Source organism: Anomaloglossus baeobatrachus, chromosome 4, assembly GCF_048569485.1.
Source record: "Anomaloglossus baeobatrachus isolate aAnoBae1 chromosome 4, aAnoBae1.hap1, whole genome shotgun sequence".
NCBI classification, from domain to species: Eukaryota; Metazoa; Chordata; class Amphibia; order Anura; family Aromobatidae; genus Anomaloglossus; species Anomaloglossus baeobatrachus.
In genome coordinates this window covers 347,816,057-347,843,083 of record NC_134356.1, presented here as the reverse complement: position 1 = coordinate 347,843,083, position 27,027 = coordinate 347,816,057, and the positions used below count along the sequence as shown (strand labels likewise).

The window sequence follows — 27,027 nt, the reverse complement described above, 5'->3', positions numbered from 1 at the left end:
TACACACACACACACACTGAGCACACACACTGAGCACACACACACTGAGCACACACAGCAGACAGACACACACACATAGCAGACACACATGGATACACTGAGCGCAAACACACATAGCGCACATGCATGTATACACATACACACACACACTGAGCACATATACACACATAGCAGACACACATGGATACACCGAGCGCATACACACATAGCGCACATGCATGTACACACACACACACACACTGACCACATATACACACTGAGAACACAGACACTGAGCACACACACACACTGAGCACACACACATAGCAGACAGACACACACACATAGCAGACACACATGGATACACCAAGCGCATACACACATAGCGCACATGCATGTATAAACACACACACACACACTGAGCACATATACACACATAGCAGACACACATGGATACACCGAGCGCATACACACATAGCGCACATGCATGTACACACACACACACACACACACACACTCTGCTGTATACTCACCCAGCGATACGGTCTCCGGCACTGAAGTCCCCAGCGCTGTTCCCGCTTCCAGCTCCACAGGGCACTGAATATTCAGTGAGTATAATGAGCGGTGATAAGGAGCGGGAGGCAGCAGAGCTGGAGACAGCATCGCTGGAGAGAAGTAAATATAGAAAATATTTTTATTAAAAAGACCCATATTTTCTCCGGTATGTTTTACACTGATGTCACACGGATCACATCAGTGTGCGATCCGTGTGACATCCGTGCTGCCGGAGATGCCTGCGTGTGTGCTTGCGGGGTCATGAAAAGTCACAGGGTCTGTGTGCAAACACGGACGTGTGAGGCACATCATAGAATAACATGGGTACGTGTGACATACGTGTTAAAAACGGATGTCACACGTACCTAAAACACAGACGTCTGAAACCAGCCTACGGCAGCGCGCCGGATCCGACAAAGTGGAGAAAAGCCGGATGTGTGAAACCACTAGCTTACCCCGGCTCCCGACACACGTGTGCCAGAGCCGTCGTAGGCTGGTAACCATGGTACACATCGGGTAACTATAGAAACCACTTTGGGTACCTAAGCAATGTGTAACATGGTTACTAGCTTACCCCGGCTCTCGGCACATGCTGGAGCCGGCGTACGCTGTTAAACAGCGTACACATCGGGTAACTATGGAAACAGCTTTTCATAGTTACCCGATGAGTACCGTGCTTACTAGCTTACCCCGGCTTCCTGCCCATTCAGATCGTTGGTCTCCCACTGTCAAACACGCCGATGTGTGCTGCACAGCAGGAGACCAACAAAATGAACCATCATTATTCAAGACTTACTGACTATATTATTATTCAATCTCCTAACCTACATACACATTCTAGACTACCCGATACGTTAGAATTGGGCCACCTTCTAGTATAATATAATACACATCCCACAGTCCTCGATTTAAGATAATGCACATCCCATAGTCCTCATTATAAGGCACACTCCATAATCCTCCATATAGTATAATGCATACTCCATAATCCTCCATATAGTATAATGCACACTCCATAATCCTCCATATCAATGCACACACCATTAACCTCCATATAAATGCACACACCATAATCCTCCATATAAATGTGCACTCCATAATCCTCCATATACTATAATGCACACTCCTTAATCCTCCATATAGTATAATGCACACTCCATAATCCTCCATATAGTATATTGCACACTCCATAATCCTCCATATAAATGCACAAACCATAAACCTCCATATAAATGCACACACCATAATTCTCCATATAAATGCACACACCATAATCCTCCATATAAATGCACACACCATAATCCTCCATATAGTATAATGCACACTCCATAATCCTCCATATAGTATAATGCACCCCCATAGACCTCTGGCCACCGTTTACTCACTGATTAAAAAAATAAAAACATGTCCTCACCAGAGGCGTAGCTAGGGTTTCAGCTCAGAGCTTGTGTAGACACCCGTATTTTTGGTCCGAGTGCGATCTGACAAAACATTGGATCGCACTCGGACCAATGTTATCCAATGAGGCAGTGGTTATGTTCAATTTTGCTCTTGGACCAAGTGGTCTGGGAAAAAAAATTGCAGTGTGCATGCACACGATACAGTTCAGTGTAGCGTCAGGGCCATAGTTGGGGTTCATGCTGCCCCTATCAGTAAGTCAGTTTAAAGCCTCATGCAGATGTGGCCAGAAGTATGCAAATCGCACTCTTGTGGTCACATGATGGCCGCTGTCACCACCGGCCCTGGAAAACCCTGACAGCTCGCTGTGCGCATGCAATGAGGATTCACTAGTCTGCAGTCACAGGCCGTTAAACTGCTAATCAGCTTCATATAACCAAACGGTCAACGATCATTTAAAGGGAATCTGTCAGCAAGTTTTTGACCTCTAATCTGAGAGCAGGATAACATAGGGGCAGAGATCCTGATTCCAGCGATGTGTCACTTACTTGGCTGCTTAGTGTAGTTTTGATAAAATCACTGATTAATCAGCAGCCAGATTATCATTGCAGGACTCCTTGGCCTGTTGCCAGGTAGTCCAACATATTCAAGAGCTTGTATCTGCAGCAGAGAAAACATTGATTTTATCAAAATGACAGCAAACAGTTCAGTAAGTGACACATCACTGGAATCAGGGTCTCTGTCTCTACATTATGCTGCTCTCACATGGGGAGCAAATCCTGGTGACAGATTCCCTTTAAAGGAGGCGATTGTCTAGTATAAATTCTCCCTTAGATCCAGGTACCTTATTGGTGACTTCATCTCAGATTGTAATGGCCTCATCCCGTTCTTCTTCATCTGGTCCAGACGCCATGATGATCTTGGACATCCACAACTTATCTCTGCAGACTTCCTTCTTCTTTGGTTTTCCACAACATATCCTAACACGAGGCCCTAAAAAATTAGTGTCATTATTTCATAGTTTCATAGTTTTTAAGGTTGAAGGGAGACTCTAAGGGGCACTTTGCACACTGCGACATCGCAGGCCGATGCTGCGATGCCGAGTGCGATAGTGCCCGCCCCCGTCGCAGCAGCGATATGTGGTGATAGCTGGCGTAGCGAAAGTTATCGCTACGCCAGCTTCACACACACACTCACCTGCCGTGCGACGTCCCTGTGGCCGGCGACCCGCCTCCTTGTTAAGGGGGCGGGTCGTGCGGCGTCACTGTGACATCACACGGTAGGCGGCCAATCAGAGCGGAGGGGCGGAGATGAGCAGGATGTAAACATCCTGCCCACCTCCTTCCTTCCGCATATCCTACGGAAGCCGCAGTGAGGCCGGTAGGAGATGTTCCTCGCTCCTGCGACTTCACACATGCGATGTGTGCTGCCGCAGGAGCGAGGAACAACATCGGACCATTGCGTCAGCGTAATTATGGATTACGCCGACGCTGTACCGATGATACGATTACGACGCTTTTGCGCTCGTTAATCGTATCATCCAGGCTTTACACACTGCGATGTCGCATGCGATGCCGGATGTGCGTCACTTTCAATTTGACCCCACCGACATCGCACCTGCGATGTCGCAGTGTGCAAAGTGCCCCTAAGGGCGGCTTTGCACACTACGACATCGCAGGTGCGATGTCGGTGGGGTCAAATTGAAAGTGACGCACATCCGGCATCGCATGCGACATCGTAGTGTGTAAAGCCTAGATGATACGATTTACGAGCGCAAAATCGTCGTAATCGTATCATCGCTGCAGCGTTGGCGTAATCCATAATTACGCTGACGCGACGGTCCGATGTGGTTCCTCGTTCCTGCGGCAGCACACATCGCTGTGTGTGAAGTCGCAGGAGCGAGGAACATCTCCTACCGGCGTCACCGCGGCTTCCGTAGGATATGCGGAAGGAAGGAGGTGGGCAGGATGTTTACATCCTGCTCATCTCCGCCCCTCCGCCGCTATTGGTCGCCTGCCGTGTGACGTCGCTATGACGCCACACGACCCGCCCCCTTAGGAAGGAGGCGGGGCGACGGCCAGAGTGACGGTCGCAGGGCGGGTGAGTGCGTGTGAAGCTGGCGTAGCGATAATTTTCGCTACGCCAGCTATCACACGATATCGTACCTGCGACGGGGGCGGGGACTATCGCGTGCGACATCGCAGCATCGGCTTGCGATGTCGCAACGTGCAAAGCCCGCCTAAGTCCATCTAGTTCAACCCGTAGCCTAACATGTTGATCCAGAGGAAGGCAAAAAAAACCCAATGTGTCAAACAAGCTCCAATGGGGGAAAAAATTCCTTCCTGACTTCACATACGGCAATCAGACTAGTTCCCTGGATCAACACCCTGTCATAAAATCTAATATACACAACTGGTAATATTACATTTTTCAAGAAAGGCGTCCAGGTTCTGCTTAAATGTTAGTAGTGAATCACTCATTACAAGATCATGCGGCAGAGGGTTCCATAGTCTCACTGCTCGTACAGTAAAGAATCCTCGTCTGTGATTATGATTAAACCTTCTTTCCTCAAGATGTAGCGGATGCCTCCGTGTTCCAGTCGCAGGCCTAGGTGTAAACAGATCTTTGGAAAGGTCTCTGTACTGTCCCGTCATATGTTTATACATTGTGATTAGATCCCCCCTAAGCCTTTGTTTTTCCAAACTAAATAACCCCCAAGTTTAATAACCTGTCTTGGTGTTGCAGCCCACCCATTCCTCTAATAATCTTGGTCGCTCTTCTATCTACCTGTAAGATTATGCTATTTATAACCTTCTATACTTTTGCTATCAAGAAAAGCATCCATTCCTCTCTTAAATTCATTCAGTGAGTTGGCCATCACCACTTCCTCAGGAAGAGAGTTCCAGAGCCTCACTGCTCTTACCGTGAAGAACCCTCTTCTATGCTGATGTAGGAATTTTCTTTCCTCCAATCGTAGAGAATGCCCCCTTGTTCTTGTCATAGTCCTTAGTACAAGCAGATCATGGGAGAGATCTCTATATGGCCCTCTGATATACTTGTACATATTTATTAGGTCTCCCCTAAGTCTTCTCTTTTCTAGAGTAAATAGACCTAATTTTGATAACATTTCCATGTATTGTAATGCACCCACTCCATTTATTATTTTAGTAGCCCGCCTCTGAACCCTTTCAAGTTCAGTAATGTCTTTCTTGAGCACCGGCGCCCAAAATTGCACACAATACTCCAAGTGTGGTCTGACGAGTGATTTGTACAGAGGGCGAATGATGTTTTCATCTCGTGCCCCCAGACCTCTTCTAATGCATCCCATCACCCTATTTGCTTTGGTGGCTTCTGCCTGACACTGGGCACTCCAATTTAGCTTCTTATTGACTAATATGCCTAAGGGCGGCTTTGCACGTTGCGACATTGCACGTGCGATGTCGATGGGGTCAAATAGAAAGTGACGCACATCCGGCGTCGCAGTCGATATCGCAACGTGTAAATCCTTTTTGATACGATGAACGAGCGCAAAAGCGTCGTTATCGTATCATCGCTGCAGCCTCCGACATTTCCATAATGCCGGTGCAGCGACAGGTGCGATGTTGTTCCTCGCTCCTGCGGCAGCACACATCGCTGTGTGTAAAGCCGCAGGAGCGAGGAACATCACCTTACCTGCCTCCCGGCTGCAATGAGAAGGACGGAGGTGGGCGGGATGTTTACATCCTGCTCATCTCCGCCCCTCCACTTCAATTGGCCACCTGCCGTGTGACGTCGCTGTGACGCCGCACGACCCACCCCCTTAGGAAGGAGGTGGGTCGCCGGCCAGAGGGACGTCGCACGGCAGGTATGTGCGTGTGAAACTGCCGTAGCGATAATAATCGCTACGGCAGCTTTCACTAGATATTGCACGTGCGACGGGGGCGGGACTATCACTGCAGCATCGGTAACACATTGTTACCGATGTCGCAGCGTGCAAAGCCCGCCTAAGTCTTTTTCCATGTCTGATTTCACCAGCAGTTTTCCATTTAGTAAGTAATCGTAGCATCTGTTTCTCCTTCCCATGTGCATAACCTTACACTTATCTGTGTTAAACCTCATTTGCCATTTTTCAGCCCAATTCTCCAATTTACTCAAATCCATCTGTAGTTGCAAACTGTCCTCCTTTGTGTTAACTACCTTACATAGTTTTGTATCATCTGCAAATACTGATATTTTACTCTGTAAACCATCCACAAGATCATTAATAAATATATTAAATAGTAGGGGGCCCAATACAGACCCCTGTGGCACCCCACTAGTAACCCTGGCCCAGTCTGAGTATGCGCCATTAATAACCACTCTTTGTTTTCTATCACTAAGCCAGCTACCTACCCATCTACACACATTTTCCCCGAGCCCAAGCTTTCTCATTTTTCTTATCAATCTTTTATGTGGGACAGTGTCAAATGCTTTACCGAAGTCGAGATAAATGACATCCAATGATTCTCCTCGGTCCATGTGAGAGCTTACATCCTCATAGAAGCTGATCAGGTTATTTTGACAGAAGCGATCCTTCATAAATCCATGTTGATATGGAGTTAAACAATTATTAACATTGAGACATTCCATAATAGTATCCCTTAAAAACCCTTCAAACATTTTATCCACAACAGATGTTAAGCTTACCGGCCTATAGTTTCCAGGTTCCCTTTTACACCCTTTTTTGAATATTGGTACCACATTTGCTAGCCGCCAATCCAGTGAAACAGACCCAATTTCTATAGTCTTTAAATATAAGGAATAGAGGCCTGTCTATCACATTACTTAACTCCCTTAATACCCGAGGGTGAATGCCATCAGGGCCTGTTGATTTGTCAATTTTAATGTTACTAAGTCGGTTCTGCACGTCTTCCTGGGTTAGGCAGGTCATATTTAATGAAGCATTTACATGATCACTCTGCATTTCTCGTGGCATATGCTTTTCCTGTGTGAACACAGTTGAGAAAAAAGCATTTAAAACATTTGCTTTTCCCACATCGCTTTCTATGATTTTACCCTCATTGTTCTTTAAAGGGCCAACACCATCAATTTTAATCTTTCTTCTGTTTATATAATTAAGGCTTCTGCCACACTCACGTGAAATTCACGCACGTGCCGAGAGACACGTATTTTCCCTGCGTGTTGCGTGCAGGTAAGTACGTGTCTCTGGTACGTGCGTGACACGTGTGTTCTACGTGTGCTATCCGCGATAGCACACGTAGAACCGGTAATTATTATACTCACCTGGTCCTTCCTGATGTCCGCGCTGCTGTCCGTGGTGCTGATCCTCGGTCTCCAGCCCTCCCGTCTCCCCGCTGCTGCTGCTGCCAGGCAGTGAAGTGAATATTCAATGAGAATAATGAGCGGCGGTCGGCAGCAAGAGGCAGCAGCGGCAGAGACAGGAGGGCTGGAGAAGGTGAGTTAATGTTTTGGTTTTTTTTCACTGACGTGTGTTTTCTCCGGCGCGTGTCACACGGGACCGCATCCACACTACACCCGTGTGGTACGGGTGCGGGCCGTGTGACACCCGTGCTGCCGGTGAAAAAACGGACATGTCAGCGCTTTGAAAATCGCACACACGTACAAACGCACACGGACACACGTTCTGTGTGGTTTTACGTGTGTGTGCCTGCTACCATAGGGTGGCATTGCTGTACGTGTCTCCGTGTCTCCGGTACGTGTAAAAAATGCCAAACACGTACCGGAGGCACGGATGTGTGGCGCTAGCCTAAAGAATAGTTTGGCATTTGTTTTGCTTTCCTTAGTAATGAGTCTCTCTTTTATTTTTTTCTCTATATCTTTTTAATGCTTCTTCGCTGCCTTCTTGTTTTAGCTTTTTAAATGCCTTTTTCTTATTATTCATTGCCCCTTTTACATCCTTATTAAGCCACATTGGTTTTCTCCTGTTCCTAGCCCTTTTATTTCCGTATGGTATGGCTCGCTCGCAGAGGGTGTTTAATACCGATTTAAAAATTTCCCACTTATTTTCTGTGCTCCCATTTTTGAGGACATTGTCCAAATCAATTTGGCGAAGGTCTTCTCTAAACTGATCAAACTTTGCTTTCCTGAAATTCAGCGTTTTTGTAACCCCCCTCCAAGGCGCCTTACTGAAGGACAAGTGGAATTGTATTATATTGTGGTCACTATTCCCTAGGTGCCCATCCACTCGTACGTCTGTTATTCTATCTGGCCTGTTGCTTAAAATTAAGTCGAGAAGGGCTGCCCCTCTAGTTGGGCCCGACACAAGTTGGGACAGATAATTATCCTTAGTTACTGACAGAAGCCGGTTTCCTTTCTGAGATACGCAGGTTTCAGTTTCCCAGTCTATATCAGGGTAGTTGAAGTCCCCCATAATAATCACCTCATTGTGATTTGCTGCTTTGTCTATTTGTTTCAATAATATATTTTCAGTGGTTTCTGTTATATTTGGTAGCTTATAACAAACCCCTATGAGGATTTTATTAGTTTTCCCTCCTTGTATCTCCACCCATAGAGACTCCACCCCTTCATTTCCCTCTTGGATATCTTCTCTTAGTCTGGGTTTTAAACTGGACTTTATATATAGACAGACTCCACCCCCTTTCCTTTTTTTATGATCCCTTCTAAACAATTCATATCCTTGCAGGTTAGCCGCCCAGTCATAACTGTCATCTAACCATGTCTCAGTTATTCCTACTATGTCGTATTTTTCCTCATACATTACCAGCTCCAGTTCTTCCATCTTATTGGTCAGGCTTCTTGCATTGGTCAGCATGCAGGAAAGAAGTTTTGCTCCCCTTTTCTTAGCTTCCTTCTTAGTACCCTGTCTTGGGTCCCCTTTACGGCATCTAGTGCCCTTGATTAGTTTGTCCTTCTGCTGCATGTTCTTGTCTGCTGTTTTTTCTCCCATCCCCTCTTCTTCTAGTTTAAAGCCCTCCTGATGAGTGTGGGAAGCCTTCTGGCGAACGTGTGTTTCCCAGGTTTTGTGAGGTGTATCCCGTCTCTTGCGAGAAGTCCATCGTAGAGGTAATTCACTCCATGGTCCAAGAATCCAAATCCTTGCTGCCTGCACCATCGTCGTAGCCAGTTGTTCAAATCTAGTATCCTATTCCATCTTCTGACACTATGGCCATCGACTGGGAGGATTGATGAGAAAACAACCTGTGCGTTCCGTTCCTTTATTTTCTTCCCCAGAATTTCAAAGTCTTCGCAAATAGTTGGTAGATCATTTCTTGCCGTGTCGTTTGTTCCTACATGTATCAATAGGAATGGGTATTCGTCCTTGGATCCGAGGATAGTTGGTATCCTGTTGGCCACATCCTTGATTTTTGCTCCCGGGAGGCAGCATACTTCTCGTGCGGTTATGTCCAGCCCGCAGATAGTTGCCTCCATGCCTCTTAGTAGTGAGTCGCCCATAACTACCACTCTTCTTTTCTTTCTGGACGCACTGCTTGTTGCTCCTGAGTGTTTTTGAGTGTCTTTTGTTTCTGCTTTTGTTGACAAAGTAACTTCTTTTGATGATACTGTGTCTTCTCCTGTAGATATGGTATCATCCTGAGCTGTGCCATTTTCGTTCTCCAGCATGAGGGCTTCATATTGGTTGCTAAGCTGTGTGGGTGGTGACGACCACTTGATACGCTGGCTTCTTTTGGTCACATGTGTCCACTTTTCAGCCTCATTATGTGTTCTGAAGCTTTTCTCACTTTCCAAATCCTGAATGTTTGCTTCTACCTCGTCCAAGAAGTCCTCATGTTCTTTAATTAGCTTCAAAGTTGCTATTCTTTCTTCCAGTCCCTGCACCTTTTCCTCTAAGAGGGCAACAAGTTTGCTCTTTTGACAGGTGAAGTTGTTTTTTTTGTGCGGCAGATCCGTAAACATGTAGCATGTGTTGCAGGTGACCATGTGGATTTTCTTATCTTCCATATTGCTGATGTAGCATATGATAGGCGAAAGTCTAGGTTTTGCGATGTCCTCAAACAGCGAGACCCGGCAATCGATCAGCTTAAGGCGACTCTTCTCCTCTTCTCAGAATGCACTGGAAATATGCAAATATTCAAATCAGCTTCCTGCTTCTCCAATTATTACACCTAAATAAAAAATATCCATACACTGTGCACTAAATAACCCTTATACTATGCACCTGAAAAAATAATTCTTCCACTATGCCCCTGACAAAAAAGTTACCCCGCATTGTCCCCCTTTTGATACATGGCCTCCACATTATCCCACTCATATATTCTGACCACTGCACCATCCCTCCACCATGAATTATGGCCGCCACACTGTCTTTCCTTATGAAAAATATCCGTAAAACCATCCTATCTCATTAACCCCTTAACCTGCGGGCGATTTTCCATTTTTGTTTTTTTGCACCCTTCTTTGAAGAGCCGTAACTTTTTTATTTTTCCCGTCACTCTTACCATATAAGGGCTTATTTTTTGCGGGACGTGTTGTACTTTTAAAGGAAACCATAAATTTTATCATATAGTGTTCTGGAAAATGGCAAAAAAATTCCAAGCAAGGAAAAATTGCAAAAGAAAGTGTGATTGCACGATTGTTTTTAGGATATTTTATTCACCGTGTTCACTATATGGTAAAACTGATGTGTGGGTGTGATGCTTCAGGTCGGTGCAAGTTTGTTGACACCAAACATGTATGGGTTTACTGTTATCTAAGGGGTTAAAAAAGTCAGACGTTTGTCGAAAAAAAGTTGCACATTTTTTGTGCCATTTTCCAAAAACCGTAGTGTTCTCATTTTTCGGGATCTATGGCTCAGTGCTGGCTTAATTTTTGCGTCTTGAGCTGATGTTTTTAATTATACCATTTTTGGGCAGATGTTACATTTTTATCATCAATGAAATAGGCTGGCAGCACTCACCGATAAAACGTTGCTTTTATTCATGCTTCATTCGTGCATACAAAAGGCAAGCAAAAGGGGGAGGGAGGACGCTGGACAACGGCACCGTTTCGCACCACTAGGGGTGCTTCCATGGGTCCATCACACACTCTACACCCCCATATGTCACACACTCTGCTCCCCATACAGCCTGCACCCCCCATATCACACACACTACACCCCCATATCTCACACACCCTGCTCCCCATACAGCCTGCACCCCCCATATTTCACACACCCTGCTCCCCATACAGCCTGCACACCCCATAGCGCACACACTACACCCACATATCTCACACACCCTGCTCCCCATACAGCCTGCACCCCCCATATCACACACACTACACCCCCATATCTCACACACCCTACTCCCCATACAGCCTGCACCCCCCATATCACACACACTACACCCCCATATGTCACACACCCTGCCCCACATATCTCACACAGCCTGTACCCCAACTTACCCCTCTCAAACACTCTGCACTCCTTCACATCCTTCTGTCACAGTCTGCAGACCTCATATGGCACTCACCCTGCAGCCTCCCGTCATGTCCCTTCTTTTTTCATTACCAGTCATATGTCCCAATATCCTTCAGGAATCGTTATCTTCTGATGCTTTCTGCCCGGCAATCCTGTGTATCCTCCCACACAGTCACATGGGCATGACATCATCGCAAGTCCTGGCAGTATGGATTCCATCTTCTGTGCAGGAGCACTTCTGCTCTGCTACAGCTCAGAAATACCTGGTGGGGCTCTCCAGGTCAGGGGCCCCTCTGCCCCCTGCTGACACCGGGCCCCCCTGACTCAGGCCGGCTCCCTGGTGGTCGCGTGGTCAGCCACTGAAGAGCGCATCTCCTCTCTTACAGAAAGTAGCCAGCTCTGCACAGCGGCTGCTGGGCCCCAATAAGCCTGCGGGCCCGGTCCCAGTGGCGACCTCTGCGACCGCAGTCGTTACACCCCTGCTCCACACTCACCGTCCCAATCTGCTGCTCACCAGGATTTGATGCACTGTGAATTACCTCCGCCCAAGGATCACAGGAAAACAGTAATTTAAAATGCTTAAAAAGCCTTCAAATCCAAAAAGGTGGCGCTGATCTCCGAATATATTATAACAGAAGAAGTTTTATTTGGCTTATGAAAGATATTACACCACGTTTTGGCTAAAAATCTTAAAAAAGATAGCCTTCTTCAGGTAAAATAACATGACAGTTCCCCCCTCAGAGCTCGACTTTAAATAAAACGTTATTGGAATCTAATTAACAAAAAGAGAAACACTTGAGTAACCACATCGGATGTTCTCTATTACTGATGGGGTTTTTTTGTTTTAAATTTTTTTTCTTTTTTAAATTGTATTTTACCTGCTATAAATACACCTCTTAGTCGCTATCAGACACATAAAAATATAAAAATATGGGTATAAAAATATATAAATACATCAATAAACACCAAATATGTAGTTTCCCCAATTTCACATGTATAAAATCACAATCAGCCAAAAACATTTGCCTTGCAATCCCTTTTGTCCGTATATGAGCATCATACTTTCACCAACATATCATATAGACCATTTGGATACAAACAATTAAATTTGTATATCCAAAAGGATTCTTTTCTATTGAGAACTGCCATACGATTATTCACTTCCTCTGAGACACGTTCCACTGGAGTAACTTTCACTTTAAATTCTCTATTGTGCCTCAAGAGCATGTGCCTGGATAAGCTTTGTTTGGGAAATCCATTCTTAGTATTGTGCCGGTGCCCGTTCATACGGGACCGTACTGTTTGTGTGGTGCGGCCCACATATTGAAGACCACAATCACAACTTATTACATAAATGACAAAGTCACTATTACATGTCAGATGTTCTCTGATTCTTATCTCCTCACCTGTACTGTTGGACACTATTGTTTTAGCTCCATGATTTAAGATCTCACAACTGCAGCACTTTTTGGACCCACATTTAAAAACTCCAGTATTTAATTTTTAATTATTTTTCTCAACAGGAATTTTTTTATTAATATTACATAAAACATTGCTTTCTTCCTTGGATGGGAGTTTCCGAATTTTACTAGGGGCTATAATATTTTTAATGGTTTGCCCTCTCCTGAATGTGATCCCTAGAGTTGGAGGTAGTATTTTTTTTAAACATGGGTCATTTTCAACAGATAACAATATTTATTAAGAATTCTTCTGATCAGCTTGTTCCCTCTATTAAAAGAAGTAATGAAATAAAATTTCCACATGTTTTTTTTTCTTTTCCAGCCATATCTAATTTATTCACCATCCTTTTTTCTTTCATTTTATTTAAACACTCCTCTTGCGTTTTTGCTAGATTTAGCTCATAGGCTGTTTGTACTAATTCATAAGGCTATGTCCGCACTTTGCGTTGTCCTAGTTGCAGTTCAAAACGCATGTTTTGGCACAAATTGCTTTTGCCAAAGTTGCTTTTGATCATCAAAATGCGATAAATACGCGCGCGTATTTACCGAGTTTTAGCCGCGTATTTACCGCATTTTACCTGCTTTTCCATTGCTCAAACTTAGGGTATGTGCGCACGTTGCTTTTTACCTGCTTTTTACCTGCTTTTTTGCTGCTTTTTCTTCTGCGCTGTTTAATGCCAAAATGGATGTGTTCTTCTATTCAAGCAAAGTCTATGGGAATTTGGGTTTCTTGTTCACACTATGTTGTTCAAAATGCTGCCTTTTTGTGGCAGAACTTTGGTCAAAAACTCAGCTTTTCAAAGAAGCAACATGTCAATTGTTTTTGCCATTTGGGTTTTGCCCTGCAAAGCTGAGTTTTTGACCAAAGTTCTGCCACAAAAAGGCAGCATTTTGAACAACATAGTGTGAACAAGAAACCCAAATTCCCATAGACTTTGCTTGAATAGAAGAACACATCCATTTTGGCATTAAACAGCGCAGAAGAAAAAGCAGCAAAAAAGCAGGTAAAAAGCAGGTAAAAAGCAACGTGCGCACATACCCTTAGATGTGTTTTGATTACAAAGACACTACTAAATAAAGTTTTAAAATACAAACACTATGAAAAAAGGTGAAAAAAAGAATACACACATAATTTATTAAATCATAGCAAAAACAGCGATATTTAATATAATGATAGCAGTTTTATACTAAATATGGATAAAATATCAATACATTTATATTTTTCATAAATTTAATTGTCGGACTATGTGTGTGTGTAAAGGGACATATAATTCCATAATTTTGATGTCAGAAAAGCATGCGTTTTGGTATTCCAAAACACATCGTTTCTGCAGCAAAAAAGCATGTAAAACACTGGAATTTTGATGTTGCTTGCTTTTTACTACTTCTCATTGACTTCAATGTTAGCAAAACGCAGCCCAAATGGCAAAAAGAATTGACATGCTGCTTCTTTGAACGCATGTTTTTTGCCCAAAATTATGCAAATTAAACGCTGGGTTTGGAAACGCAAAGTGCGGACAAGAAATCCACATTTTCCATAGACTTTGCCTGAAAATCAAAACCCATGTCTTTTGGCATGAAAACGCTGCAGTTCAAAAAGGACCTAAAAAGCAGCTGAAACGCAGGTGGAAACGGAAGGTGCGGACACAGCCTTAGGCCTCCGCCACACATCCGTGCCGCCGGCACGTGTTTGTCATTTTTTACACGTACCGGCGGCACGGAGACACGTACAGCAATGCCACCCTATGGTAGCAGGCACACACACGTAAAACCACACGGAACGTGTGTCCGTGTGCGTTTGTACGTGTGTGCGATTTTCAAAGCGCTGACATGTCCGTTTTTTCGCCGGCAGCACGGGTGTCACACGGCCCGCACCCGTACTACACGGGTGTAGTGTGGATGCGGTCCCGTGTGACACGCGCCGGAGAAAACACACGTGTCAGTGAAAAATAAAAAAAACATTAACTCACCTTCTCCTGCCCTCCTGTCTCTGCCGCTGCTGCCTCTTGCTGCCGACCGCCGCTCATTAATCTCATAGAATATTCACTTCACTGCCTGGCAGCAGCAGCAGCGGGCAGACGGGAGGGCTGGAGACCGAAGATCAGCAGCACGGACAGCAGCGCGGACATCAGGAAGGACCAGGTGAGTATAATAATTACCGGTTCTACGTGTGCTATCGCGGATAGCACACGTAGAACACACGTGTCACGCACGTACCAGAGACACGTACTTACCTGCACGCAACACGCAGGGAAAATACATGTCTCTCGGCACGTGCGTGATTTTCACGTGAATGTGGCAGAGGCCTTAGGGTATTTTTTATCTTTAAACAGTTCAACCTAAATCTTTTATTTATCTCATCCACCATAAAATACCCTAATGAATTAGTACAAACAGCTGGCTGGAAGAGAAAAAAAATATGTGGAAATTTAATTCCATTACTACTTTTAATAGAGGGAACAAGCTTATCAGAAGAATTCTTAATAAATATTGGTATGTGTTGAAAAATGAAATGAAAAACTACCTCCAACTCCAGGGATCACATTCAGGAGAGAGCAAACCATTAAAAATATTATAGTCCCTAGTAAAATTTGGAAACTCCCATCCCAGGAAGAAACCAATATTTTATGTAATATTAATAAAAAAAAATCCTGTTGAGAAAAATAATAAAAATTAAATACTGGAGTTTTTAAATGTGGGTCAAAAAAGTGCTGCAGTTGTGAGATCTTAAATCTTGGAGCTAAAACAATAGTGTCCAACAGTACAGGTGAGGAGATAAGAATCAGAGAACATCTGACATGTAATAGTGACTTTGTCATTTATGTAATAAGTTGTGATTGTGGTCTTCAATATGTGGGTTGCACCACACAAACAGTACGGTCCCGTATGAATGGGCACCGGCACAATACTAAGAATGGATTTCTCAAACACAGCTTATCCAGGCACCTGCTCTTGAGGCACAATAGAGAATTTAAAGTGAAAGTTACTCCAGTGGAACGTGTCTCAGAGGAAGTGAATAATCGTATGGAAGTTCTCAATAGAAAAGAATCCTTTTGGATATACAAACTTAATTGTTTGTGTCCAAATGGTCTAAATGATATGTTGGTGAAAGTATGTTGCTCATATAGGGACAAATGGGATTGCAAGGCAAATGTTTTTGGCTGATTGTGATTTTATAGATATGAAATTGGGGAACTACATATTTGGTGTTTATTGATGTATCTATATATTTTTATATTTTTATACCCATATTTTTATATTTTCATGTGTCAGATAGCGACTAAGAGGTGTATTTATAGCAGGTAAAATACAATTTAAAAAAAACAAAAAACAAAAAAACATCAGTAATAGAGAACCTCCGGGCATAGACCGTGAGAGGTGTATGAAACAAGGTGAGGAAAAAGGTGTGGTTACTTAAGTGTTTCTCTTTTTGCTAATTAGATTCCAATAACATTTTATTTAAAGTCGAGCTCTGAGGGAGCAACTGGTATGTTATTTTACCTGAAGGCTATCTTTTTTAAGATTTTCAGCTGAAACGCATTGTAATATCTTTCATTAGCCAAAGAAAACTTCTTCTGTTATAATGTATTTGGAGATCAGCGTCACCTTTTTGGATTTGAAGGCTTTTTAAGCATTTTAAAGTAATCCACACGAGGTCTCACAACACTTCCATCACTGCTACATCTGACACACAGCGAGCGCCATAGAACAAGACTGGCCACTGTGAGCTCCACACAGCAACTGAAGTGAGTTGAGCTATTAGCAGTGACGTCACTCAGGTTAGCTGCTGCCATGGCTGGAGTCCTCCACCCATGACAGCAAGTCACCCGAGTGACTGAAGTGAGCAGCATGATAAGCGGTGCCGTCACTCAGGTGATTTCCGGTCACAGCTGGTGTCCTTCACCTGTGACCGCAAATCAGACTGCAACACAGAGACAGAGCCAAGTGATGAGAATGAACTCGAGTGAACCTCTGATGTCACAACTGATCATCGCGCGGCTCTGTCTCTGTCTGCTGTCAGCGGGCAGTCATGCTCTATGGTGTTCACTGTGACAGGACAGGGATGTAGCAGAGCTGAATTGCTGTGGGACCTCGTGTGGATTACTTCTAACCTGCAGGGTGTGTTGGGTTAATAAAGTGGTGAAAGAGGATGTTTTTTAGTATTTTATTCCAAATAAAGGATTTTGGGGGTGTATGTGTTTATTTACTTTCACTTACAGATTAGTGATAGGGAGGGGTCTCATAGATGACTGCCATCAATAATCTAGGACTTAGTGTCTGCTGTCGACTGCCATTAACTCTTTATTACCCTGATTGCCACCACACAAGGGCAACGGGAAGAGCCGGGTCCAGCGCCAGATGTTCTTTCTATTTATTCTATATGTGCTTTCTATCTATTTTTTCTATCTATTTTATTCACAGGAATTAGAAATTAGCTTTTTTTTAAAGCATACAACATGTAACATACGTAAAAAGAACCTGTCAGCACAATTTTGCTATGTAAAGTAAAGACATGGCTATAATGGTGCTGTAATACTGATTAATTTTATACCTTAAGTGAAGAAATCTGCTTTTTGTTATTCTTTATCAGCATTTGAAGTTTTGTTTCAGTGAGATTTAGGTGCACATGGGGCTGGACTGTACACTGGGTCTTCTTTCTGCACTGGCCCCTGATCTGCTTTTGTTGTTTGAATGACAAGTCACTGATTTTTCAGTCTCCTGTGTGAAATTTGGCACCCATAATTGCCTTGGACTACACATGTGCAGATAGATTTCCTTGCTGGTTCTCAAAAAATCAGCACCATGGACAACACATGCGCAATTCTCTTTAAAAGCCGAGATTTCAATCTGTGCATGCGGCGTTCATGTGCTATTTTATTGTAGACCAGCCGGGAGATCAGTCAGTGTATGTGCTGCCCTCGGCAATGCTAGCACCAAACATATGAGCTACCTACACTGCTGTGTTTGTTATGCCAGAACTGATAGTCCTTGTTGACTCCGATATTTTGTCTGAGCGTCCACCTCTTGGATTTTAATGAATGGACGAACTTCCTTTCTATTCTTCCAACTGTCATGGTGTTTACATGATGCAGTTTGGCAATTTTTTTCTTTGCCGAGACACTGCTATCGATGAGCTGGATGATGCTGTTTCTTTTTTCTTCTTCATGGATGCTCCTTTATTTGAATCAGTGACCTTACGCTTGGGAATCAACCTAATAAAACACTGAGCTATTAGGGAATGTGAAAACAGCTTGTAATTTGTAGTTTACAGGATGAAACTTTTTTGCTCCACCAGGAGCAAAACAGTAACAATGCAGTGACGTGACAAGAGTCTGAATAACTAATCATATGATAATTAGTTACTACTTGTATTTTTTATATATATACATATATATATATATATATATATATATATATATATATATATATAAGATGGCCGAGATGATTATTTCTAAAATGACAGTGGCCTTTTGCTCAAAGATGTAGTGGATGGTAAGATATGGAGCCTGAAAGTCAAAAGGTCAAAACATTGTTACCCTTTTGCTTATCAGTTTATGCTCATGTTTTTCATATATATTGCTGATGTTAATGTAATGTTTTTTTTGCGCAGAATTATCAACATTTCTTTGTCTCTTATTTTTTTGTTAATTTAGCTATTGTTTCTAGATTATTGAATTTTCTCCAAAATATATACATTCACTGATTATGCACCCTTATTTCTCTTTAATTGACATTATGGTTAATCTTTACTCCTTAGAATAGTCCTTATATGCCTCAGGGCATGCTCACATATGTTATTTACACAGAGTGTCACATTTGATCCCCATACATTTATTTATTTTTCAGAGTTTCCTTTGTAGGCTAAAACTACAGCAGTGACTTTTCTCTCTGTTATACAGAGGAACCTATATATTGCTACACACCTCACAACTTCACCCGGGACCAAGCACTCTATGCCAGAGGATATTGCTGGACCGAACTTAAAGATGCCCTTCCAGGTGTGAATGCCAGCCAATGGCCATCATTGTTTGAACACAAGTTCCTGCCATATGCTCTACTGGCCTTTGCTGGAATCATGTATATTCCTGCCCTAGGATGGGAGTTCCTTGCCTCAACAAGATTAACTTCAGAGTTGAATTTCCTACTTCAAGAAATTGACAACTGCTACCATCGAGCAGCAGAGGGAAGAGCACCAAAAATCGAAAAGCAAATTCAAACGAAGGGTCCAGGTATTACAGAAAGAGAAAAGCGCGAGATTATAGAAAACGCAGAGAAGGAAAAAAGCCCTGAGCAAAACCTTTTTGAAAAATATCTAGAAAGACGAGGTCGGAGTAATTTTTTAGCTAAGCTATATTTGGCAAGACATTTGCTCATTATATTTTTAAGTATAATACCAATGACTTACTTAAGTACTTATTATGCTACACAAAAGCAGAATGAGTTCACATGTGCGCTAGGGGAGCCCCATCTAAAAACTAGCAGCTCAAAATTGCATATAAGAGTTAATTGCAAGTTGCCATCTGTTCAACTCCAACGAATTATTGCTGCTGTAGATATTTTTCTTCTAAGTTTCATGAACTTAATCATCCTTATAAATTTAATTCACCTCTTCATTGTAAGAAAGTCCAACTTTATTTTTGACAAATTAAATAAAGTTGGAATAAAGACTAAGAAGCAATGGCAAAAATCCCAATTTTGTGATATTAACATTCTAGCCTTGTTTTGTAATGAAAATCGGGACCATATAAAATCTTTAAATCGCCTTGATTTTATAACCAATGAAAGCGACCTTATGTATGACAATGTGGTTCGCCAACTCCTTGCAGCATTAGCACAGTCTAATTATGATGCTACTCCAACAATGCGAGATTCTGGGATTCAAACCGTAGACCCCAGTCTAGACCCTGCTGATATTGATGTCAACGAACAGCTTGTAATAAAGCGACCAAGAAAGAAAATGAAGTGGATTCCAAGTAGCAACCCTTTACCTCAACCCTTCAAGGAACAATTAGCCATAATGAAGATTGAAAATAGTAAGCCAGAGAAACCCAAGCCAGTGAGGAGGAAAACTGCTACAGACACCTTAATTGCTCCACTTTTAGAAGCTTCCAAAACGTCACCCCAGCCTTCATATCAAAAGAGTGAGGCCAGCAGCATGTCAAGCACCATCAGTGAAAAGAAACATACTCGGCACTTCTCTTTAGATGTCCATCCTTATGTTCTTAGCAATAAAAAGACCAAATCAGAAACCCAGGAAACTGCTCCTATTGCAACATCTGAAAGCCAAGAGAATGGTTTCTTAAGCCAAAATGAAGGTGTCATGACCCATGTGTCAGCCTCTGTCAAAGGTAAGATCTTTGTGGTCCTATATGTTGATTGATTGTGGGCTACTTCCAGTAAGTTATTTTCCATTTATTAAATATAAGCATATTGAATCTTAAGATACACAGAATTCTTCATGCAAAATGAAATGTACAAACAAAGCAATCATGATAGCACTAATAATGCTAAGTGAACCATGCAAACTGAGATTCTGAAAACTAATGTAGGATAGTGGTCTTGCAACAGATGTTAGTATGGTTGTGTGTATTGGCTCCAGGCATCAAGCCATATGTGCCATATTGCACTGCAAAATGCCAACGTCAACACAAGTACATCCTAATGATGAAAATTATTTCTGTAGATCTTGTGTTTTGGCCCCTTTCTGGCTTTACTTGTACTATGACTGCCAGTATCATAGCAAACAACAAGATATACAATGTACATTAATGGTTACACTCATATAGCTACTTTGTTACTGGATTTTTAACTTATGGAACCTATTTTCAAAGCAAATTTTTTTTCTATCATTCTGAAGATGTCTTCATCATCCAATTCATACACACAGTAATTGACATCACTGTCATAAAAGAGATACAGTGTGGCTGCAGCTCAGTCACTGTCCCTTATGTACAAGCCCGTGAGGTCATATTATACTTATCCTTCATCCTCTCTTCACATTAGTACACTTCTATACAATGCTTGACTCTGTTTAACAAATCATTATAGGACTTTATTGACCAGCGAGTTTTCTCTTTGAAGTCAGTTTGCAGCTCACTCTTTGTTAAGAGTTTCACTGGATATTTTATTGAAAACTTAAGATCCCCCCAATTGGTATTTGTCCACAGATTCAGGATCCGTTATTCTTTTTCTTCTTTGCCCCTCCGTTATAAAGTTATGCTTCCCAGTAACAAAGATGTCATTTTTTTTTTCCTTCAACCAACAAGGCACATTCCACAGAACATGGAATATACCCATATGGATTTTTCTCTTCTGTATAGATGATCTTTAAATCTTTTAGGTCATCTATCTCTACCTGCCCCTACAAATAACATTAGCTGGGAGAAAGTAAGGACTGCAGTAATACATGTTATATCCTATTCTGCCTCATGGGAGAGTACCAAACCAGTGTTACAATTTTAGATTAGAAACATGAATTTATATATTCAGATGCCTTTGCTAAGTGGTTTATATACAGATCACTGGCAGTGTACTTTAGTTTTTCTATTTTGTCAAGGGCGAATACATCACTTGTACAATCTGTGCAGCTGCACAGGGGCCCAAGAGATGTGGGGGCCCATATATTGTTCTTGCACAAGGGTCTTTTTTTGTCTATGTCTGCCAGTGCATTATGTTGCATACTATGTGACTAATTTTTCTTATTGCTGAATTTTTATTTTACATTCCTTGTCTTTTTTCTCTTATTCTGCACATGTGCCTTGTAATTGTGGCCACAGGCAATAATGATGGTAGGTTCAATTAGACCTTAAAGGGGAACTCCATGGAGGTAAAAAAATCTTCAACAGCCTATGCCCTCATAAACTATAAAAATGAGTTGCACAATGCTGTTCCTGTAGCTGTAAGTCAGTGTGATACTGGAGCTGCACATTGGTGCTTCCCCTCCCATCTGGGACCTTACATCAGACATTAGGGGGCTTGGCCTGCTCCTGGTGTCTAGTAATAGCCAGCCTCCTGATATGTACTTCTGTTGTGTCCGAGAGCAGGAGGTGTTGTGGGGCTGAGGCAGCTATTATCAGGGGGCTGGCTATTACCAACAGCAGGGAGCAGACCACGTTCCCTGATGTGTGATCTAATGTCCCAGAGGGGAGAGGGAGCAGCAAAGAGCAGCTCCAGCATCACACTGACTTACAGGTACAGGAACAGCACTGTGCATCTCATCTTTATAGTTTATGAGGGCATGGGCTGTTGAAGAATTTTTTTATCTCCGTGGAGTTCCCCTTTAATGCAACAGGATTGCCAACATTGCAGTGTAGAGCTCAGTGGATGGAAAACAGGCTCAAAACCAGCATCGAACCCTTGAGTTTGATGAGCTTTCCGCCACCCAAAATTTCTTGCCAAATAACTGCATGGTATTACTTCACTGATCCCTGAGCATGCAAGGGCACCATAGGTGTTCATGGGAATAGAAGAGGTATTTTCTCATAACTAGATTCATTATAAAAGGGTAGTTGCTTATCTTTATTTTAACAAATTAGTTATAAATATCATTTTCTGGCACATACTAACATGTAAGTACAACAGGTTCTCCTCTTGTACATGTTAGTACAGCTTTCCTCACAAATCACATATCATTCCTGTTTTCAATATGACTACGTATGCAGGCGGATGTGACCAGACCTGTCCATAAGCCCTATCCGATTGAAAACCCTTCATATTGGAGCCTTTTTGACAGGATTGTTCACATGTTCCACCACCAGCAGTTATTTTATGGACAGGAGAGCTGTGCAGTCTATGAGGAAAGCTGTACAACAAGTGCAAGAGGAGAACTTATAATACATACTGTATATATTAGAAAGTGCCATAATGGCTCCAACATTTTAAAATTCAGAGAAATGAGACACCCCCTTTAATTATTTGTTGAGACCATTGCAAGTAATCTAAAGTTTGTGTTTCTGCTTTTTTAACAGATGCATCAAAATCTTCTAAAATTCTTGAGAAAGAAAACCAACCATTATCTGAAAGCTGTAGAGATGTTTCAGTAGCTGGGACATTTGGCAGTCACATGGTGAGCGCTACAATTTCCACATCAAGCGTTACCCTCAGTCAGATGAAGCCTGAGCCAATGAGTGTCTTCAACCGTAACCCAACTCACCCCTTGCTCCACATAAGCACTTTATATGAAGCCAGGGAAGAGCATGTTACTACTCTGATAGATCGAGATGAAACCTCTCCAGACTCAGCAGATATAATTACAGTCATACCACCAAAGCAGGCAATGTTAGCCCCTTATGAAGAACCTAGGGCTATAATAAGTTCGGTGGAATATTAGATTTGGTAGACCGCATTATACCACCATGCAAACTCACTGCATGAGCATGGAAAATAGAAACGAGCTATCTACTAAATATGCAACCAGCAACTTCCATATGGCTTAGTCACCACTGTTGAATATCTAAACATTCCTCCAAGTAGTCAGCAGTATAAAGCACAAGTTGTGTTGAGTCTATTAGATAATGCAGCATGACACTCAGGCAGTATACAAACACTTGGCAAAATTCCAACTGGGCAGGATATCCACCCATAGTTGGTTAACATTATAATAGTGATACTTAATTAGGTTCACGAAAAAAGGCTATGTAGAAGTAGAAGTAATTTTATTGTAAGTCACAAAAGTGTGTATTGGGGCCGCTTTGAAATGTAATAATTATTCCTGTAAGTTTTGGATGCCAAATTCTTACAGTAATATCAGCATCTTTTATATGTGAAACCAATCTAAAGAGATTGTTGCAATTTAAATAAATAGCAATATATATTTTACATGAAATCTAAGTACAAATACAAAGGGAACATGTTCTTTTTCTAAGTAGGATTTATTTTCAATATGTCTATATTTATTCTACATATAGATCTGAAAATAAGGAGCGCTGATAGTGTAACACCAAAGTGATCAGTGGGGTATACCTGGAAAATATACACTCACCTGGATCAGTTGTGACAGTCACAACCACTAGTGCGCATGAGATAATGGCGTCTGCTGCAGCCCCACGTGGATGAGCATACAAGATAAGGCAGAAAAGGGGTTAATGCTGCGCATCAGCCAAATGAAGACGTATAATGTTGATGAAGATGAGTATTCTTTTATTTCATAGGTCTACGCGTTTCAAGGTGACAACCTCTTCCTCAGGACAAGTTGTTGTTGATGCATTGGTCCTGAGGAAGAGGTTGTCACCTTGAAACGCGTAGACCTATGAAATAAAAGAATACTCATCTTCATCAACATTATACGTCTTCATTTGGCTGATGCGCAGCATTAACCCCTTTTCTGCCTTATCTTGTATGTATATTTATTCTACAAAATAACGTGGCACAAAATAATATTGAGAGCGCCGGGTAATCAATACTATTCTAGGAAATATTATCCGTATTGAAGAAAACACACAAACCTTTCAATATGATTTTCTAATTGTACTGTTACACCGTAAAATGACAAAGTTGCCAACTCGCGATCTGTCGAATCCATTCATAATGAGGGAATCAGCTGCCATTTTTTACGAGTTCTACTCAGACTTTTCCATTCCGATTACTTTCATTGAGGCATTCTATAACCTGAATACAATTACAGAGATATTTCTCATTTGTGACTCCAATGAAACCAATTATTTCCCTGCTAAATTGTTGGATTATTCATCCACATGGCTTAATCCATGTCAATTCAGGGCAGTCAAGCCTGGTCATAACATGTGGTCAAAAGTGTCTTTTGTCAAATGTTATGAGGTGCAAGCCACTGGAACAGCTTTCTAATAAGAGTGGCCTATGAGGCCTATTAATGGTCCTAATGCTTCTGTTGTGATATAAGTAATATCTTGAGTGGGTGCTCTGTACTAATGAATGGTAGAAGCACTAAAAAGATGCTGCAAGAAATGTGACATTAGAACGGCCATATTTATGTATACACTTTGTGTGTATGCATTTGTGTTGAACATCTGAATGTGATTCTGTATAGGCGCACAAAGAAATTGGTGAGTGTTGCGATGAGTGATTTAGTGCTTGAGATAATGATGCATCTGAGCACTCTAGGGCACTATTATTTGTGGCTCAGGTATTTGTACCCTTTATAAGTCTGATATCTGTGCCCTGTAGAGATCTGTTGTCCACTCCCTTTATGAGCCTTATTTTTGTATTAGGGGTACTTCACACACAGCGAGATCGCTACTGAGATCGCTGCTGAGTCACGTTTTTTGTGACCTCATTAGCGATCTCGCTGCGTGTGACACTGAGCAGTGATCTGGCCCCTGCTGTGAGATCGCTGCTCGTTACACACAGTGCTGGTTCGTTTTTTTATTGTTGCTCTCCCGCTGATAAGCACACATCGCTGTGTGTGACAGCGAGAGAGCAACAATCCTGAATGTCAAGGGAGCAGGAGCCGGCATCTGACAGCCTGCGGTAAGCTGTAACCAAGGTAAACATCGGGTAACCAAGGTGGTTACCCGATATTTACCTTCGTTACCAGCCTCCGCAGCTCTCATGCTGCCAGTGCCGGCTCCTGCTCCCTGCACACGCTAAGTTAAGCGGTGTGAGCTGGTAACTAAGGTAAATATCGGGTAACCATACCCGATGTTTACCTTAGTTACCAGTGTCCGCAGCTTCCAGACGCCGGCTCCGTGCAAGCGCAGCGTCGCTTGCACGTCGCTGCTGGCTGGGGGCTGGTCACTGGTGAGATCTGCCTGTTTGACAGCTCACCAGCGACGATGTAGCGATGCAGCAGCGATCCTGACCAGGTCAGATCGCTGGTCGGATCGCTGCTGCATCGCTAAAGTGTGAAGGTACCCTTAGCCAGACTAAGCCATAAATAGAAAATAAGGAGGAAATCCTTAGTATTCAGGACCCACAATCAGTGTTCTGTTATCTTTTATTTAAAGTTCAGCCTTTTTTCTTTCAATCGCTGTACTCCTGCCTGATCATCTATAACACTCAGCCCATCTCTTATACAGTGCAGTCATTCCCTTTAGTTCAGCCTCCTCTTTGCTTCTCTTAAAACCCATGTTCATTTCCAAATATCATCCTGTATTTTATCCATGTATGCCCCGCTATTAATCCTATGATGCCTTAGCACAGCATCACATTGGTAACTACTATAGAAACAGTGATATTCCTCTCCTCTGTATTCTCATAAATAAGTTAATATGAGTCTAATCTGCCATCTTTTACTCTATATTTGTGTGATTGGAGCCATGCAGTCATCAATAGTATTTATGATAGAAGTTACTGTTCCCTCACAAAGAACTTCAGTGGTACGTACAATCTATGCAATTTAACAAATGCAGGCAGTTCTAGTGACATAGAAGCAAAGGCATTTCATTCTCAGTGAGACACCATGAGATCACATGGCCTAATTGGGGAGAAATAACATGAATTTTCACAAAAAAAGAAACAAATTAATATGGTAATACAAATTGTATTATGTATCCTGGCAGAATAGCTATAAATTGAGTTATAAAAAAAGATCAGTGGACTGCTACTTTAAAGGTCTACTCCAGTGTTTTATTAATAACTGCTCTTTTAACCTTTAGCAAATGTGAACTGTGTATGAATTCTTACACATCTCTGCCTTCTCTCCATTCCAACAGACCGGTCCTCTCATGCATCATGTGACCACAGTTCTGACTAGGGGGCTCACACAGTGGACTGTTAGCTGCTTTTTCAATGTATGTCCATGAGAGCCTTAATGTCATATGCGTACATAGACAAAGTGACTTCCAGTTAACACAGAAATCGTCACGCTGTACAAAGGGCTGGTAAGAAGTAGTACAGCTTATTCCCCACTAGGTGGCAGCAGAGTAGTGAAGGAAAGTCAAAGTAACACTGTAACAGAAAGTAGGCTGAAGTACAGTAGAGTAACTTCAGCAGGCAGTTCACAGGTGAATCACCAGGGGGCAAAAGAGTAGTCAAGCCGTCAGGGTCAAACCGGGAAGTCAAGTCACTGCAGAGGGAGGATCAAGATCAGATCAGAAAACAGAACTGAAGTCAGATGCTTTGAGATCAGGTATGCAGAGGGAAACACAAAGGGCACAGGGAACAGAAGACAAGACCGGAGGGTGAGGAGACACAAACACGGGAAGGAGGATGAACCAGGATGGGTAAACAACTGACAGGAGCGGGAAGTTAGGGACTGGGACAGACGGACGAATGGGGGTGGATATAGGTCAGGGCACGGTAACAAAGAGTCAGATCAAACAGGAAATCTCACAAGAGCCAGTC

The 27,027-nt window shown here is 42.5% G+C and overlaps 1 protein-coding gene across 2 annotated transcripts in view; it reads left to right on the top strand.

Moving 5' to 3' along the window:
* The window catches only part of PANX2 (pannexin 2), a 69,170-nt gene extending 45,500 nt beyond the window's left edge, over positions 1-23,670 (top strand). For both annotated transcript variants that reach the window (XM_075342546.1, XM_075342545.1), the window contains exons 3-4: positions 18,669-20,117; positions 22,737-23,670. In XM_075342546.1, the coding sequence (XP_075198661.1) occupies positions 18,669-20,117; positions 22,737-23,098 (1,811 nt within the window). In that variant the 3' untranslated portion in view covers positions 23,099-23,670. The remainder of the gene's footprint in view (positions 1-18,668; positions 20,118-22,736) is intronic.
* Positions 23,671-27,027: the final 3,357 nt, after the last annotated feature.